The sequence below is a fragment of the Protopterus annectens genome, chromosome 11.part0 (assembly GCF_019279795.1).
Source record: "Protopterus annectens isolate FY-2018-M chromosome 11.part0, PAN1.0, whole genome shotgun sequence".
Classification (NCBI taxonomy): Eukaryota; Metazoa; Chordata; order Ceratodontiformes; family Protopteridae; genus Protopterus; species Protopterus annectens.
This window is the reverse complement of record NC_056745.1, coordinates 330,479,043-330,495,144: the sequence shown is the minus strand read 5'-3', so window position 1 is coordinate 330,495,144 and position 16,102 is coordinate 330,479,043. Positions and strand designations below refer to the sequence as shown.

At 39.8% G+C, this 16,102-nt stretch overlaps 1 protein-coding gene across 1 annotated transcript in view; it reads left to right on the top strand.

Moving 5' to 3' along the window:
• Positions 1-16,102, top strand: part of WASHC4 (WASH complex subunit 4) — a 1,952,913-nt gene that overhangs the window by 439,054 nt on the left and 1,497,757 nt on the right. Inside the window, exon 10 of the mRNA XM_044087827.1 lies at positions 9,977-10,009. Within this exon, the coding sequence (XP_043943762.1) occupies positions 9,977-10,009 (33 nt within the window). The remainder of the gene's footprint in view (positions 1-9,976; positions 10,010-16,102) is intronic.

Sequence of the window (16,102 nt, the reverse complement as noted above, 5' to 3'; positions counted from 1 at the left end):
GAAGTCTGTCTGGTGACATGCTACCTGTAGGCAGAATATCACAAATGTGAGGGCTGCAGCAGTATATCTGTTATATTATCTACATTTATGGTAACTTCTTAACATAGCACTGCTATGTTCAAGGATGATTACTGTTGCAGTACCAGCTTCCTCTCACCTCCATTTTTTTCTGGATTTCTTGTGTAGTTCCAGATGCACAGAAGGGGCAGAAGTCAGAAACAGAACTGCCCCATTTAACTGCATTCATCCCTAGCACCTAAGGGCAACATTTTGCAGCTAAGAATTTCTAAAATATAATTCATCCATGCTAGAAGATGCTTTCCTCCACAGGGCAAAACCTTCTGTTTCTGCAAAAAAGAACAGAAGATGGTATAGGCTGAGTGCTGTTTTACCCAAAATGTAAGCATACATTCTTGTGCATTGAGAAATGAGCCCATCACACCCATATGTCTGCAGAGCTCTTGGAGTCTAGCAATTACGCAGATACCTACATGTAACTAGTTCCTCTGTCAAGATTTCTTCTGCAGTACTGGACCAACTCAAGTATTTGTTGTTACAACGGACTTCTTAACACAGCTGTACTTGCTTTAACAATTAGAATAGCTTTACTTTTCCATGTTATATTTCCTGTTTTGTAATTAGGAGCATAGTCAGTGTTATTGAGCTTAAATCTGGAGACACTGTGAATCATAACGTCATCCATCCATTACTGTTGAGTTGCATCGAACTCCTTTAGTGGCTCCATGCCCATATATTTCCACTATCAGAGTTTACTAGGCGAACACACACACACACACACACACACACACACACACACACACACACACACACACACACACACACACACACACACACACACACACACACACACACACACACACGCGTGCACACACACTCAAGGCCAATTTTAGAGATGCCAGTCTACTACTGTATTACTTTGCGATGTGAGTGGAAACTGGAATACCTGGATAAAACCTATATAAACAGAGAGATGCAGGCAGACTCTGCACTGAAAGTACTACAGCAAAAAAAAAAAAAAAAAAAAGAACCAGAGAACCTCACTGCACCCTTGTGCCAGATGCATCAGAAGAGCTGTTTGGTAAATGCAGAAGTGTAGCTGGGTCACTCAGCACACTAGGCCAATATCGTAAGCCAGCCCCTGACCCCCTCAGCTCTTAAAGTGAAGGGCAAAAAATCCCAGCTTCCTTGTAATATCCACACACTGCTCCAGCTAAAAAAGAGCAAGAAAAAACACCGTTCCCTGTAGTAACCCAGTTGCTACATTGTAGAGATCAGGTTATTACATTTTTATCCACACTCCCCAAGCCGCTATTGCAGTGAAGATTGCTTGGGGATGGTGGATGGCTGATCACACATACCCAGCAATTTGAACCCGGGGCTATTGCCCATCTCATTCTGCCCTAGCTACGCTTCTGGGTAAATGTCTAGAACATAAGACAGATCTTTGAAACATCACTATTTTGTCTACCAAAGAGTAAGTTCATTGTGATGAAGTTCCGACCTCGGACTTGATAAAATGCTACATACTGCTGCACATATCCGCTTTGCCCTCGGTACATTGTTACTGTTGCATATATGTGTTTTCTTAGTAGGTGTAGTTCATCTTTTAACTGTATACCTGTGTCATTGTGAATCATACCTTTCAATTCTGATTGTCTGGCACTTTGTATTTCTACAGTTTCAATGCCTCTCCGCTTTACATACTTACATCTATACAGATATTTCAACTACAGACATTAATCCCCTTCTAGCCTGCCAATATACCAAAATAGTTTTTCCCATAGTAAGTGTCCAGGCTGTTCTTAAAAATATCCAATAAATGCTTACTTTAATGTAATTTGGCAGCTTATTCCAAGCATCAGCTGCTCTCTCAGAGAAATAATTATTACATTTCTCATTCCTATAGAATCTTCTACATAGGTTCTCTGATGGTTCTCTAATAATTTCAGGTAAGCCCAGACATTCTCAGAGGTAGTTGTCTTTGAATGTGTTATGTACCTGAATAAGGTCTCTTCAATATTTATACAAGTCACTGTACAAGTTCAGATATTTTAGTCTTTCATAATAACTTAAATTTTCACATCCATGGATGCTCTTGGTATATTTCTGCTGTACTCTTTCCAGTTTACTCGTGCTTGTTTACTTATAAGGTTTCCGTATTGTTATTCCTTACTCAACTTTGGGTCTAATGTGACTAACAAACAATGACTTCATCATTTCTGATTTCCTAGACTTTATAAGTCTTTTCATACAACCTGTAGTTCTGTAACTATCATTAACCAAGTTAGGTGATACAATTACAAAATCTCAAAGCTGGATCTACCTATATACCCAGGTCCTTAAATGAATCTACAGTTTCAGTCACTGTGATCTGTTAAGTATTCACCTTTCAATTTATCACTCCCAAATCTCATATGCTTAGTTTTTGATGTATTTATCAGCATATTATTCTCCTTTGTTTTTAGAAAATACATTTTAAAGGAGGTAATTTATTATATTATTTGCCAAGTCTGCCAATCATGTTTATCACCTTTAATTTTAGATATTGCTACTTAAGCAAGGTGATGGACTAAGCATGCAATTTCACATTACATGGGTCTGTCCTTGACATTTCTTATACACATCATTTGGGCATCTGGTGCATCTGTTAGAAAACTGAATTTGATTTACACCATCCTGTTTTAACTTGCGATGTAGTGCCCTTAATGTTTTATATGTTGTCTCAATTTTTTATTAATATTATTGGTCCCAGCAGAACATGCCTAGGTTTGCTGTATCAGTTTTCATCATAAGTAATTTCTAAGTCCTTATTTAGTGTGATAGCTTGCAAAAAAAAGTGGTTCTTAGCCCTAGTTGTTTTCTGAAACCTTAGCTGTTACTGTGCTACCATATGTCATAGACCCAGTTATTCCAGAACTTTATTGTAGGAAGTTATTGTAGGATGTAGGTTATTTTTTGTTTACTGTTGCATTCAAATAATTGGAAACCCCTCACTTATTTCATCTCTACCACTTTCTTTTGTTGGATATCACAGTATGACATCCTTGGTTGAAGTGACATCAGCGTGTTCAGAACTGCTGCTGTGATGTTTTACTAAAACTTGGTACTTTGTTTTCGTTATAAGCTTTGCAAGCATAATGACTGGGATTTGTGTATTATTGCATACTCAATTGGAATATCTTGCTTTATTTGAAATGTTGCTGTTTCAGGCCAGTATAGAAATGAATAAAAGATCAATATGATTTGCCACCAGCAAAAGCGATAAGAAAGCATTGGTTTATGAATATTAATGAGATTATATACTCATCAGTAGAATAGCAAGGAGGGGGTGCATCTTTTTTTTTTTTTTTAGTTATGGTCAGTCTGTTTCCATATAGTCAGAAGTATTTTAATTGTAATACAGTACTGTTCCAATGTGTTACAAGCAAAAGGAGACTAAAATGAAGCACTGCCACAGCAGTCTTGTGAGCAAACATTATAGAACTGTGTGGAACACTGACTTATCCCATGATGCTGATCTTTGCATAGATGAATGCTATATTCATTCATCTGCAAAAAGTGCAGTAGCTAAAGGCTGTATTAATTCAGCCATGTGAAGAAACTGTAGCTAGGCCTTTAGGTGCCCTTTGAATGTTATAGAACCAATTTATTCCAACTCTGTTCTGATTATGATATTTACATATCTAAGTGCTGTATGGGCAAAGTATTTTATTTTATTTTACTGTTTTCTAAATTGGGCAAAATGACTTGGTCCACAAACTTTTTCGACCATGACCTGGGTTGCAAAGACAGTGTTAAAAACAACTTAAACATCATGACAGTTGGCCAGTAAACCAGCTTGTTTTTTGGAAGGCAGGAGGAAACTGAAGTACTTGAAGGAAGCCCAGACAGACATGGTGAGAATATACACACAATTGAACCATGCACCCTGGAGCTGTGCAGAAGAGGTCTTTTCATGGAGTCTTCTTGTTGTCCTAATATAGCTTCATGCAATACAGCATCTATTAGTTATATAAATACTACCAGGAAACTGGGTTAATAAAATGTGCTTGTTAAAAATCCATGGGGGAAAGCATCATATAACATTACTGTTTTGATGCTTTTATAAGTGTTGTTCTTTGATGACCGATGGTGAGAAGTAGTTGTTGAATAAAGGAAGAAGGAATATTTCAGTTTATTGTATATGTTACCCAAGTAACTTGGTGTACTGCTTTTATGTGGATGGTAGAGTACTGTGGACCTCTTTGGCTGTCCTGTGATTGACGCTGGTCTTTACAAAACTAGTGCTTTATTTGTTCAGCCATACAAAGTAAAGCATCCAAGACCAGTAAAGTACAGCATCTGAATGCAATATTCTGCTTTGTAGATATGCTTGTAAAAAATATCAAAGGTAAACAGAGTGTAGCGTGTGGTCTTGATGCTGTGACAGGCACTTTTCAATGATACCTGTTATTGAGAAGTAATAATCCTATATTAGCAATAAGAAAAGTTTACTTTCTTTTGTATGAGTGTAGGTATCATTTAGTGCTGTATTTGCATGTATATGTAGGAGCTCACCTATTCTTGCTTTGCAGTTCATGTTTATTTTAATACTGAAAATGTTCTACTGCAGTAAAAAGTGAAGATCACAGAGAAGCAACTTTTATTATGGTGATTCTGCTGCTTTCATAAGTGCAGTGATACACCATAGTGAGATTTAGTAGCCTAATATAGGCAACAGGAGTATTTCACTTTATTCTTCTTCATTACAAATATCTAGTGCAGTGTTTATCCTGTCTATATCCTCTTGTTGCAGGATGCCTCGACCTCGTAAGTATACACTGTCCTTCCCTTTCCATAAACTTACTGTTGCACTGCTTACACATTGCAGATTTATTTATTTATTTGACGTTTGTTTACCAGGAATGTCCGACTGGGCCAGAAAGTGCCCATTTTCAGTGGAGGCCCAGAGAGAAAAGCTCCACAAACGCAATCTATCAAAAATCATTTGGTTATTTTAAATTAAAGTATCATGTTACAATACAAAACATCAAGTACAGATATTTTAAATCACAAAGTATCATGTTACAGTACAAATCATAAAGAGTGAAAAAATGTAATGAGAATAAAACATTTATACTTATGTTTCATAGTAAAGTGCAATGAAAAATAACAATGTGAGTTGGACAAAATATATAAGAAAAAACGTAGTAGTCACATTATTTGTTACATAGAGTGTTATATGATAAATGAGACCCGAGACAATTATAATAAGATATTTTAAAGCGATGTAAGAGATTATATGATTCGAGACAGTGAGGGGAAATTGAGAGACGTCTTAGTATGAGAGAGGTGTTCATATTATGGTTAGAGGGAAGAAGGATGGAGAGATGGAGATTATAAGGAGAGTGTAGCTTAGGTGAGTAGGGAGGAAAGAGAAAGAGGTGAGGAAAGGTCTGGAGCGATGAAGTGGATTAGGTAAGTTAGTGGGAAAAACAAAAGAAAGGAGTAGAGTAGGAGAGACTGGAGAGGGTTGTGAAGTATGATTTAAGTTAAAGGGGGTTAGAGAAATGCAGTGAGTAAGGTCAGCCAGGATTGATTAATAAATGAATACAGTGCATATGAGACAGACAGTCTTGGCGACAGTTTATTTTTCATATTCTGCACTTTATTTTATTCTTTATCGGTACCTGGTAAGTCATGCTGTTAGACTAGCTCCAAATAAGTTATGTCATAAGGAATTCCTTTCCTAAATGCTGCTAAGTATTCTGATTTAACCCAAGACCAGCAGTTTATACATTACAAACAATTAGCTCCATTAAAGTAGATCTGATAGAGAACTAATTAATAAATGTAAAACTCTTTGGTAGTCTTCTGAAAACAGAAGCAGTGTAACTAATTATTTTTTTGCTCTTATTAATAACCATCACTTTTAAGTATTGGATATGTTCATAGGTTCATATGTGTGTATTAGTCTAGTGGCCTGGCATCGTGCTATGTGAGAATGAATGATGTAGTGTACTGGTCCTTTCTGCTCATTTGCTAACTTACGAGAGTTGCGTCTGACTAAGAGTGATCCTGTGAACAACCAGTGCCATCAGTGGAGTTTCCAGTGCAAAGGAGGAAGTGAGGATGTTGCCAGATCTTCTGTGTCACACCTGTATGTAATTTAGAGCACCAGTCCACCTTGTAGCATATGTTTGGAGTGAGAGGAAACCAGAGCACCCAGAGGAAACAAATGCAAATACAGAAAGGACATGCAGACTCTGCACAGAAGGCACCCTACCAAAGAACCAAACCAGAGGATCTCTTGCTATAAAGTGGCAGCACTATCTGTTGTGCCACTGTGCTGCCCTTCCTGCAAAAACATATAATTAATTGGTTCATTTTAAAACCATTGTTTTCCTGAAATTGTCTATTACTTTTCTGTATTAGGTATTGGAGAATGAGTTAATGAATGATATAGTCATCTGTGTATGGCAGGATGTTTCTCAAGCCACCTCCCATTAAGTCTTATAACCAGAACCACTGGTTAAACATATTTACAGATGATTCTTGATTGGTTGCAGTTGTTTAACATGCCTTTAGATGTCTGTCCCCTTCAGAAAGAGTGTGCCATATATATTTCCTACAGTACAAAAAATTAGCTTAAATTTAATGCTAAAAAGTTAAATTTCTTCTTTCAGAAAACAGAAGTTACCTGCAGTGTACAGTGTAGAGTACATACTCATATGAAACAATCAGGTTGTCAGCGACCTGGGTAGTTGGGTCAATAGTTCCTTCTCCTTTGATAATTGTATGGCAACTATTGTCAGTAATCCTTTCTACTTGTACAGCCAGGAGTAGAAGGTGTTTGATCTAAATCCAGAGATGTTTTTGTTCCTCTGTATTCAGCACTGATCAGACCCATTACATAGTACAACTCTCCATTTGGTATGAATCTTACATGACATCTCAACAAACTCAAAAAGCCCCAGAGGATTACAAAAACGATGCCTGATCTTAAGAACCTTAGTTTTCAGGGGAGAATGAAAGCCCTTTCCCTGTACTGTATCTTATAGATTGCTGAGGGATGAACTGTGCCTCGTTTACCACAACAGTAGAGATTCAGTGGTCTTTGACCTCCTGTGTCTCAGTAAGACAAACAAATTGGCTAATGCTAGAACCAGAGACTTGACCTTCATTTGTAGATAAACAGAACATGATGGAGAGACATTCAGCACCCAGTGCATCTATTTTCTCTTTTATAAACCTCATAGGCAAGTTAAACAATGTGATTCTTTATCTTTGTTCAGATTAAACCTAGACCACTATATGGGTGCTCTCAAATTTATCCCTCGGTTAACTAGCCTCTCTCTCCCTGAGAAAGGAGATGAAGCCTGAGGATCAGCACTGGCAGGGTGTACATGTTCATTGGATTAACATATTCTTAAGCTATTAAGAATTTTATGAATTTTGTACCATGTCATCGCTGCATTACACCCTAATGCATCATTTCTACTGCACTACAAATCAATAGTCGGCTTTGACAAATTCTTGTCAGCACTGCGTCTGAACTGCTTTCATATTGATATTGTCAATGCACTGCAATATTCCTTTCATTTTGTGCTACTTGCCCGTCTCACCCCAGCAAATTTTGCCATGTACGTTTTCAAGGGAGGTATTATCCCATTGATTCCTGTGCTGAATCTTGTCTATGTTCACTGCTAAGGAGAGGATGGCTACAAAGGTACAGGAAATATTTCTGTGAGAGTTCTGTTGATAATGAATTATGAGGAGATCATTTGCAGTGTAGTGAAGAAGATGACGAGGATCCTGGAATTTCTCAGGATTGAATGTTAGTCTGAGTCTTCAGTAAGGTTCTGCAGATATATCCAGTGCAGCTTGGAGGCTACTGTGCAAGTGCTACCTGACAAGTAAATAACAGACGTTGTACAGGTGGTCCAGTCTCACTGAGGGCATTCGACTGACATCTAGAACTAATTAATTAATTAGCAGTAAACCTGTATACTCCATATATAATCACGCTTTGCATGCTTTGTTATATACAACATTTGAACATTTACCTTAAATGTATAAGTTATGGACTATTTACATCAGAATCAAATGTTTGAATGTGTTGAAAGGCACTTCAAATGAAAATGTTTCGGTTCATAGAAACATTTTTTTTAATTCTTAACTGGACAGACAGAAGGAATGTTTTCTTAAACGGTCTTCCATATCTAAAATATTTAATGGAACTATTTACATTGGACATTTTAGGATACATGACTACAGGAGTCTGTGCAGCTCTTGGCTGTCATGGCCTTCATAGTTGAACTTTGATTAATGTGTTCTGTAAAAATATCCAATTCTTCTTTGTAGCATTCCACTTTCCCCTTGAGTAATATTGGCTTGTAGTTTGACTGCCTTTTCACTTTTGGTATTGTTTCTAACTTGTAAGTCTGATTGGTTGCAGTTACTGTCATGGCAGTGTTTTGTGTTTCTGCTGATTGTTTCCAGCTTGTCTTTTACTTTGAATTAATTCTCAGGGGTTAGTGACATAGTCAATTTGCTTTTCAGCCTTCTGCCCATCAACAGCTGAGCTGGTGAGAGATGGTATCATTGCCATGAAATATCCTGTATGGTAAAAGGTAACCATCCATGTACACATTGGCTGTAGGTGATTTGGTCACATTGACTAATGTTGATGTGGTACCTCCATCCTATGGAAAAATAGTATTGATGACTACAACATCCTCCTAGATTTTGCTTTGCTGTTTCTCATGAAACTTTGCGCTGTTCAGATACTTCTTTCCCTTGCCCACTGGATATCAGATAGTGTAGACTGAAGTTCTGTGCATGACGAGCATTCATACATTTATCTTCTGAATTTCTGGCTTTTGTATTTTGGACCTCTGTCTAATATGACAGTGCAAGTTACCCCTGTCTTGAGAATAAAGGCTGTAATGCAGTAGTCTCACTTTTGAAGAACTTGGAATAATATTCCATACATATGAGATACATGGCTTTTGTAAATTGGAGCTTTTCTGTAGCCATTCAGCTCCATTGATGTTCTAATACTGGGTGTACTAGCATCTCATCCATGGGAAGATTTGTTTACAGGTTACAGCAACTGCAGTGGTGGTGGAAGTGACCCCTGCTTGCATAGATGTATTTATTGACTTTGATGTTGTCCTTTTCATTATTCCTCTCTATTGGTTCTTGGATCCATCCTTGGATCCGATATGGGTGCTTTCCTCTAGACTTTGGATCCAAGTCTCAAGCGCCTTCCTTTACCTATAATTCTTCTAGACCATCCCTAAACCCTCAGATCGAGTTTGCTGCCATTCAAGTCAGATGGAAGATCAAGCCTGTCTTCAATTTTGCAAGTGTTAAGTGCTTTTTTCAAAATACTTTTTTGCTATTAGTGTTACTTTTTTTTAGGATAGTGTTAGAGTTGCTCCTCCCTGCTCTTGTAGTTTATCTTGTAGCCTGTTAGTTAACTTTTAGAGCTTACAGATTACAATGTGTGCATGCGTTAAGTAGGTAGGTTTAGGTGACTAGTTCTTGTGGTTTAGAGTGTGTACTGTTTTAAAAAGAAAAAGCAGTTTAAATTTATTTTTTTCTCTTGCTTGTGTCTGTTTTTGCTGGCATCAGGGACCTGAGTTGTTTTTGTTGTTTTCTTTTTCACTAACCTCATTCTGTTGTGTGTGTGAGTGGTTTAGGATGTCTGAGAAACCCGATAAACCTACTGGCTTCAAAAGGTGCACTTCTTGTAGTTGTAAGATTCCAAATAATGATGCCCACAAGAAGTGCGTATACTGTTTGTGAGATGCCCATCTGGACACTGTTTGTTCGGTGTGCAGTACCTTCAATCCAAGAGCCATCTTGGATCGAAGAAACAAACTGATCCTTAAAGGGTTATTTCCTGCTGAGGCTCAAACCTTCACTAAACAGGCACTCAGAGGTAAAGATAAGACACAAGTCTTCCTAGTCCTCCTCAGAACCATCCTCAAAATTGAGGAAAGTATCCGATAACGACCTCTGTTCTTCCAGCCTCGGATCCTCCCCTTTCCTTGGATCTGACTGTCTCTGCTCCTAGTACCAGTTCACCTCTCTGATTTGTCCTAGTGTTGAATCCTATGACCTCTGATCAGACAGCTAGAGGTAGTACCCCTGATCTGACTGTGGTGGCAATGTCTCCAACCCTGCCACCCAAGGAATTTCAAACACCTACCAAACCCTCAAGAACCTCCTTCCACTCCCTCATCTTGATCTTCCATGAGCTTCTCTGATCTGGATATGGACAGGATGATGTGGAAGTTGCTTGGGGGTCATTCTAGTTCTGTTCCCTACCGCATCCGTGAGTTCTCCAGTCAGACAGCAGTTTCTCAGATCTGACCACCTGTTTCAGTGCCCAAGGCTTTGAGATCCCCGAGAGAAGGTTCTGATCCCACAGCCACTGTAACCAGCCCTGTACATTTGTCTTTGGATCAGAATGGGTCTTTGATCCGAGAGGTCTGTGTTGAGTCCAAGGGACAGGGTTCAGCTCTGATTTGTTTGGATTGTTCCCTTCCCCCTGGGTGCCTCGGCTCTAGACAGCTTGGGTCTGCTTCTCTCAGGACTGCAAGGATCCAGGGATGGCCCTGACTTCCTCTCCTCGGTGGCTTTGACTCCAAGGGGTGAGGGAGAGGTTTCTCTCGGTCCGTCAGCCTTCCAGGTTGTAGAAAAGGCTCTCTCTGCAGCCAGAGAACCGTCCTCTTCTGTCTTGATTCCTACTCCCCATTCTCCAGTTTTGAGTGCTGAGCCCATTATTTCTGTTACCACCCCACTGAGGAGGTTTGTCGGAAGAGGTTGTGCAAAACAAGGCACATAGACTCCCCCATGGAGTCTTTCATGGAGGACACAGACTTTGAGGAACATGAAGGATCTCCATGATCACTACTTGCTGTCTCCTTTGGTGACATCATGGAAGTCCTTAGGCAAAGAGGTGGATGGTCCTCCCAAAATCGTTCTCCTGAGGAGACTGCATTTCTGGAGGCTTTTGGGGCTGGGCCATCTACATCTTGGGTGACCAGCCTGGCAGATGAGCTTATTGACCTTGTCTCCCGCTGGGTATGGAAGGAGCAAGACACTGTTGAACCAATTCCCAAATGTCCGGATAAAATCCCATCTCCACCTGCAGACTCCCAGTTCTGGAGTAAGGGAGTTGCTGTGGATGCTAAAGTTGTGGCAGCAGCCACAAAGAATAAGCTAGCACTCCAGAGCTCCACTGTGCATCCCCCCGAACAACGGGTCCAGACTGATGGATATGTTTGGGAAGCGCATTTACACCTCAGTTCCTTTCACACTGAGATTGAATTTTATGGCCCACGTCACCCGTTTGCAGAGAGATTTGATCAAAGAGCTCTCAAATTCTGTCGCTGAGTCCATGTCGGAGGAGGACCTTAAGAAAGTTTCTCCCTGCAGCTGGCCTCTCTATCGTCTTTAGCTAACTCATTGATGAGGCCAATTTTCCATGCAGTGGAAGGTGCCTCTCAACCAGCCAGTTCAGGTGACATGTCTGGATGAGGCTCTCTGATTTTGCAGAACCCTTAAAGACTTCTTTTGTTAATGCCTCTTTCGATGGTTCCTCCCTATTCTGACCATCACTCAGGGATATGCTTACCTACAGCTTGTAGGAAGGAAAGACCTTATCTGCTTTTGGAATCAAGTTTTTTACCCCTCAGTGTACCTTCTCCAGGAACCAACTTGGTTGCAAGAAAGTATGGTTCTGTAAGTCTCGGGCATCTTTCCAGGACACAGGGAAATTTGTCTTCCAGAGGCAGAGGAGGAGGTTTCAATGGCAGGCGTCGCCCTAGAGGCAGAGAGGGATCCGCAGAATCAGGGCTTTAGGCATTCCTTTCCTGACAGGCCATATCAGTGCTCCTGATGTGCTGACCAACTGCTGTTCTTTGGAGGCACCCTGGGGACATTTTTTACTGCACCCAGAAGCCTGGACAAAGTATTACACAAAACAAATGGGTGCTTTACATTATATCCAGAGGCTGTTGCATTCCCTTTTCCCTTATTCCTATAAGACTAAATAGAAAACTCCCAGACAATTCCCGGAGTCAGAGGGAGTTAGTAGCCCTAGAAATCCAAAAGCTGCTTAAAAAAGCCATCTAAAAGGTCCCAACCAAACAGATAAGATTCGGAAATTACTCACACTTCTTTTTGGTGCCATAGAAATGGGGGGACCTCAGACCAATCATGGATCGAAGCAAATTGAATCAGTATATAAAAAAGTCAAAGTTCTGAATGGTTATGATACAGTCCATTCTGCCGCTTCTGTGGAAAGATGACTGGATGTGCTCCATAGATTTCCAGGACTTGTACTATCACATAAAGATGCACAGGCTCTCTAGGAAATTTCTGCGCTTCGGCTGGGAGCCAATCACTGTCAATGCAGAGCACTGCCCTTTGGTCTCAACACAGCCACCCCCGGTGTTCACCAAGTGCATGGCGGTGGTAACAGCTCACTTGAGACTCAGAGGATTCCAGGTGTTTCCGTACCTAGATGATTGGCTCCTTGCTGCCTCAACCAGGCATTGACTAATTCAAGCCAGAGATTATCTGATTCACATCTCAAACCTTTTAGGAATTTCTGTAAACTTGACAAAATCAAAGCAGACTCTGATGCAAAGTCCAGAATTTATAGGAACCCAACTAGATACCTTGCACATAGTGGCTTATACTCCATCACACAGAATATCTTTCTTGAGAGTTCAGATACAAAACATGCTATCTCACCCTTCTCCTCCTGCGAGGCTGGTATTACAGGTACTGGGATCCACGTCAACATCAATAATACTAATCCCCCTGGCCAGGTTTTTCATGTGGATACTCAATTGGTCTTGAGCAGTTCAGTGGTCATTCCTTCATCATCATCTTTCTATGCCTATAAAAGTCACACCAATCTGCAGACGTCATGTTCATTGGTACGTTCATTGCCAAGACCTGCGCTTGGGAAGGCCATTTTCTCTTTCCCCGCCATCAGCCAGAGTGACCACGGATGCTTCCCAGCTTGGGGGGGTGGTGGCATTACAACTGTAAGTTGGTCCAAGGCACGTGTCCCCATTATAGACCAGGTTGCATATCAAGGATGACCTCCTTCTAGGGACCATTGCTGTAAACACAGACATGTCAGTGGTCTGGTACATCAACAAACAAGGAGGAACTCAGTCTTACCCATTAAGCAGGGAGCCATGAGAGTCTGGGAATGGGTGAACTCTTCAGACCACAACAAAAAAGAAACACCAAACATAGCACTTCAAGAGAAATGGAAGAAATGGACTCCAGAAAATAGTGTAACCACAGTTCTATTTTCGCCTTTATCCAGAAAGGACTTCTTCAGAATAAATCAACCATGTAACCTTGTGTTATTTAAAAGAAAACCAATGACGAATTATGTATTTAAATAGTTTCTCCAACTAGTTTAAAGTCACATTCCTAATAAAAAATCAATAGCTATTAAATAACTGTAATCTTTAACGTTTAAAAAACATTTAATGTTATTAACATTTTCATTAAGGCCAGGTGCCGTATCTGCCTCAAGCTTAAGTTGTTACAGTGTTTCTTTGTCCCACTTTATTTTTGAAATCTCCCCCTCTCAAATGTAAAGGAACTGCTTCTTTTAGACTGCTTTCTAGTTGCAACGCACATACCCAGTAAAAACAACGTATTGGCGGACAGGCTCAGCAGGTCCATTTTGATTCCTCGTGAGTGGTCCCTCAACCAGTCAGTAGCAAACATGATATTTAGCCATTGGGGCCAGCCTTGCTGCGATCTATTTGCCTGTCCCCTCAAAATGTGCAGCAAGTATTTTGCTCTGATCCCCCACTCAGGGAGAGTCACTGAGGGATGCTCTAGTCTATGCTTACCATCCTCTACCTCTGATCCCTAGATTTCTTCAGAAAGTGAGCAATTTGAAGAGCTCCGTTATCCTTATTGCTCCCTTTTGACCTTGCCAGGTGTAGATACCCTTCCTATGGTCTCATCATAAGTATCCTCTGTGGATTTGGGAGCCTTCTCGGGATCTCACATCTCACCCATCAGAAATCCTGCACCCCAGTTTCCACTCCCTCAAACTAACCTCATGATTAGATGGCCCAGGCTTGCTTCCCCAATACTTAACTTTGTTCTGGCCTCTCAGAAGTCTTCCACTAAAAAGCTGTTCAAATGTAAGTGGAAAAGATTTTCTATATGGGCTTACAAAGAGGACATTGATCCTTTTTTAGGTTTGATTCCAGACATTTTACTTTTCCTTATCCACTTTGATCAAGGAGATAGCTTTTCCATGGTTAAGCTCCAGCTAGCGGCGATATCTAATTTTCACTCAGGAAACCAACATTTTTCCTTGCCTTCTACTAAACTATGTAAAGCTTTCATGAAGGGAGTTTTCCTTCTCAGGCCTCCATTAAAGAACCTTCTCCACAGTGGGACCTCACGGTAGCTCTTCAAGGATTAACCCATAAACCTTTTTGAGCCAGGAAGCATCTGTGATTTAAAATATCTTTCTTGGAAAACTCTTCTGCTGGTAGCTATTACTTCGGCGAAGTGAATCTCTGAATTGCAGGTGATATCAGCGAAATCCCTTTATATCGTCTTTCACAAAGATAGAGTATCCCTTCAAACTATAACCCTTCATTCATGCCCAAAATAGCCACTGAGTTAAATCTTAACCAATTTATTCAACTTCCAGTATTTTTCCCCAATTTTTTGAATAAAGGTGAATATATGCTACACCTTCTAGATGTTCATAGGCAGTTACAGTTTTATCTTCACTGAACAAAACAACAAAGCAAGTCTGATCAGCTTTTTGTGTCCTTTTCTTCTAATTGTTTGGGACAGGCAGTGTCTAATGTCATTTTTGCTAAATGGATTACAGACTGCAATTCATTGATTTATCATGCAAAAGATTTAAGTTTGCCTCGCCGGCCACCAGGTCCTTGTCAAATTCAACTGCATTTTCCTCCAGATCTTCTATTGATGATATTTGTGCAGCAGCCACTTGGTCTACTGTACATACCTTTGTTACTCATTACAAGCTGGACATTATCTCCAGAATCGGAGCTTCTTTTGGTTCGACAGTGGTCCCTCATAGCATTCTATGAAGGCCACCCAAGAGTTATGTAGGTGGGGACTCTGACCCAGTAGTGAGGAAGAATGAAAAGGACAAAATCAGATTTAAAAATTTTGTGCTTACCATAACTTGGCATCTGTGTTGCCCATTTTTCATTCTTCTTCACCCCCCCCCCATCTGTCCCCCTTCCTTTGTTCCTAGTAGATTTCCTAAATATCTTCAGAAACCACATGTCTTTGGTTTGAGCCTGCTCAGCATATTAAGTCTCATGGTTTTACTATGTTAAGTCAGTTTCATAAATATATATATATATATATATATATATGTGTGTGTGTGTTTGTGTGTATATATAGATATACATATATATATATATATATATATATATATATATATATATATATATACACATACACATATACACACACAGTGGATATAAAAAGTGTACACACCCCTGTTAAAATGTCAGGTTTTTGTGATATAAAAAAATGACACCACAATAAATCATTTCAAAACTTTTCCCACCTTTAATGTCACCTATAACCTGTACAATGCAGTTGAAAAACAAATAAATCTGTTAGAGGAAAAAATGTAAAAAAATACAAAAACGTACAGTCTTCATCTTTCTAGCAGACACCTGAAGATTTTGGGCCAAAAGTGACTGGTATTTGGAACTGTTCATAATTTTCTCCACCTTGACTAAAGCTCCAGTTCCAGCTGAAGAAAAGCAACCCCCAAGCATGATACTGCCACCACCATGCTTCATTGTGGGGATGGTGTTCTTTTGGTGATGCGAAGTGTTGTTTTTGTGCCAAACGTTCCTTTTGGAATTGTGGCCAAAAAGTTCAACTTTGGTCTCATCAGACCATAATGTATTTTCCCACATGCTTTTGGGAGACTTGTTATATTGTTTTGCAAATTTTAGCCTGGTCTGGATGATGTTCTGTGTAAGAAAAGGCTTCCGTCTTGCAACCTTACTCCATAGTCCAGACATATGGA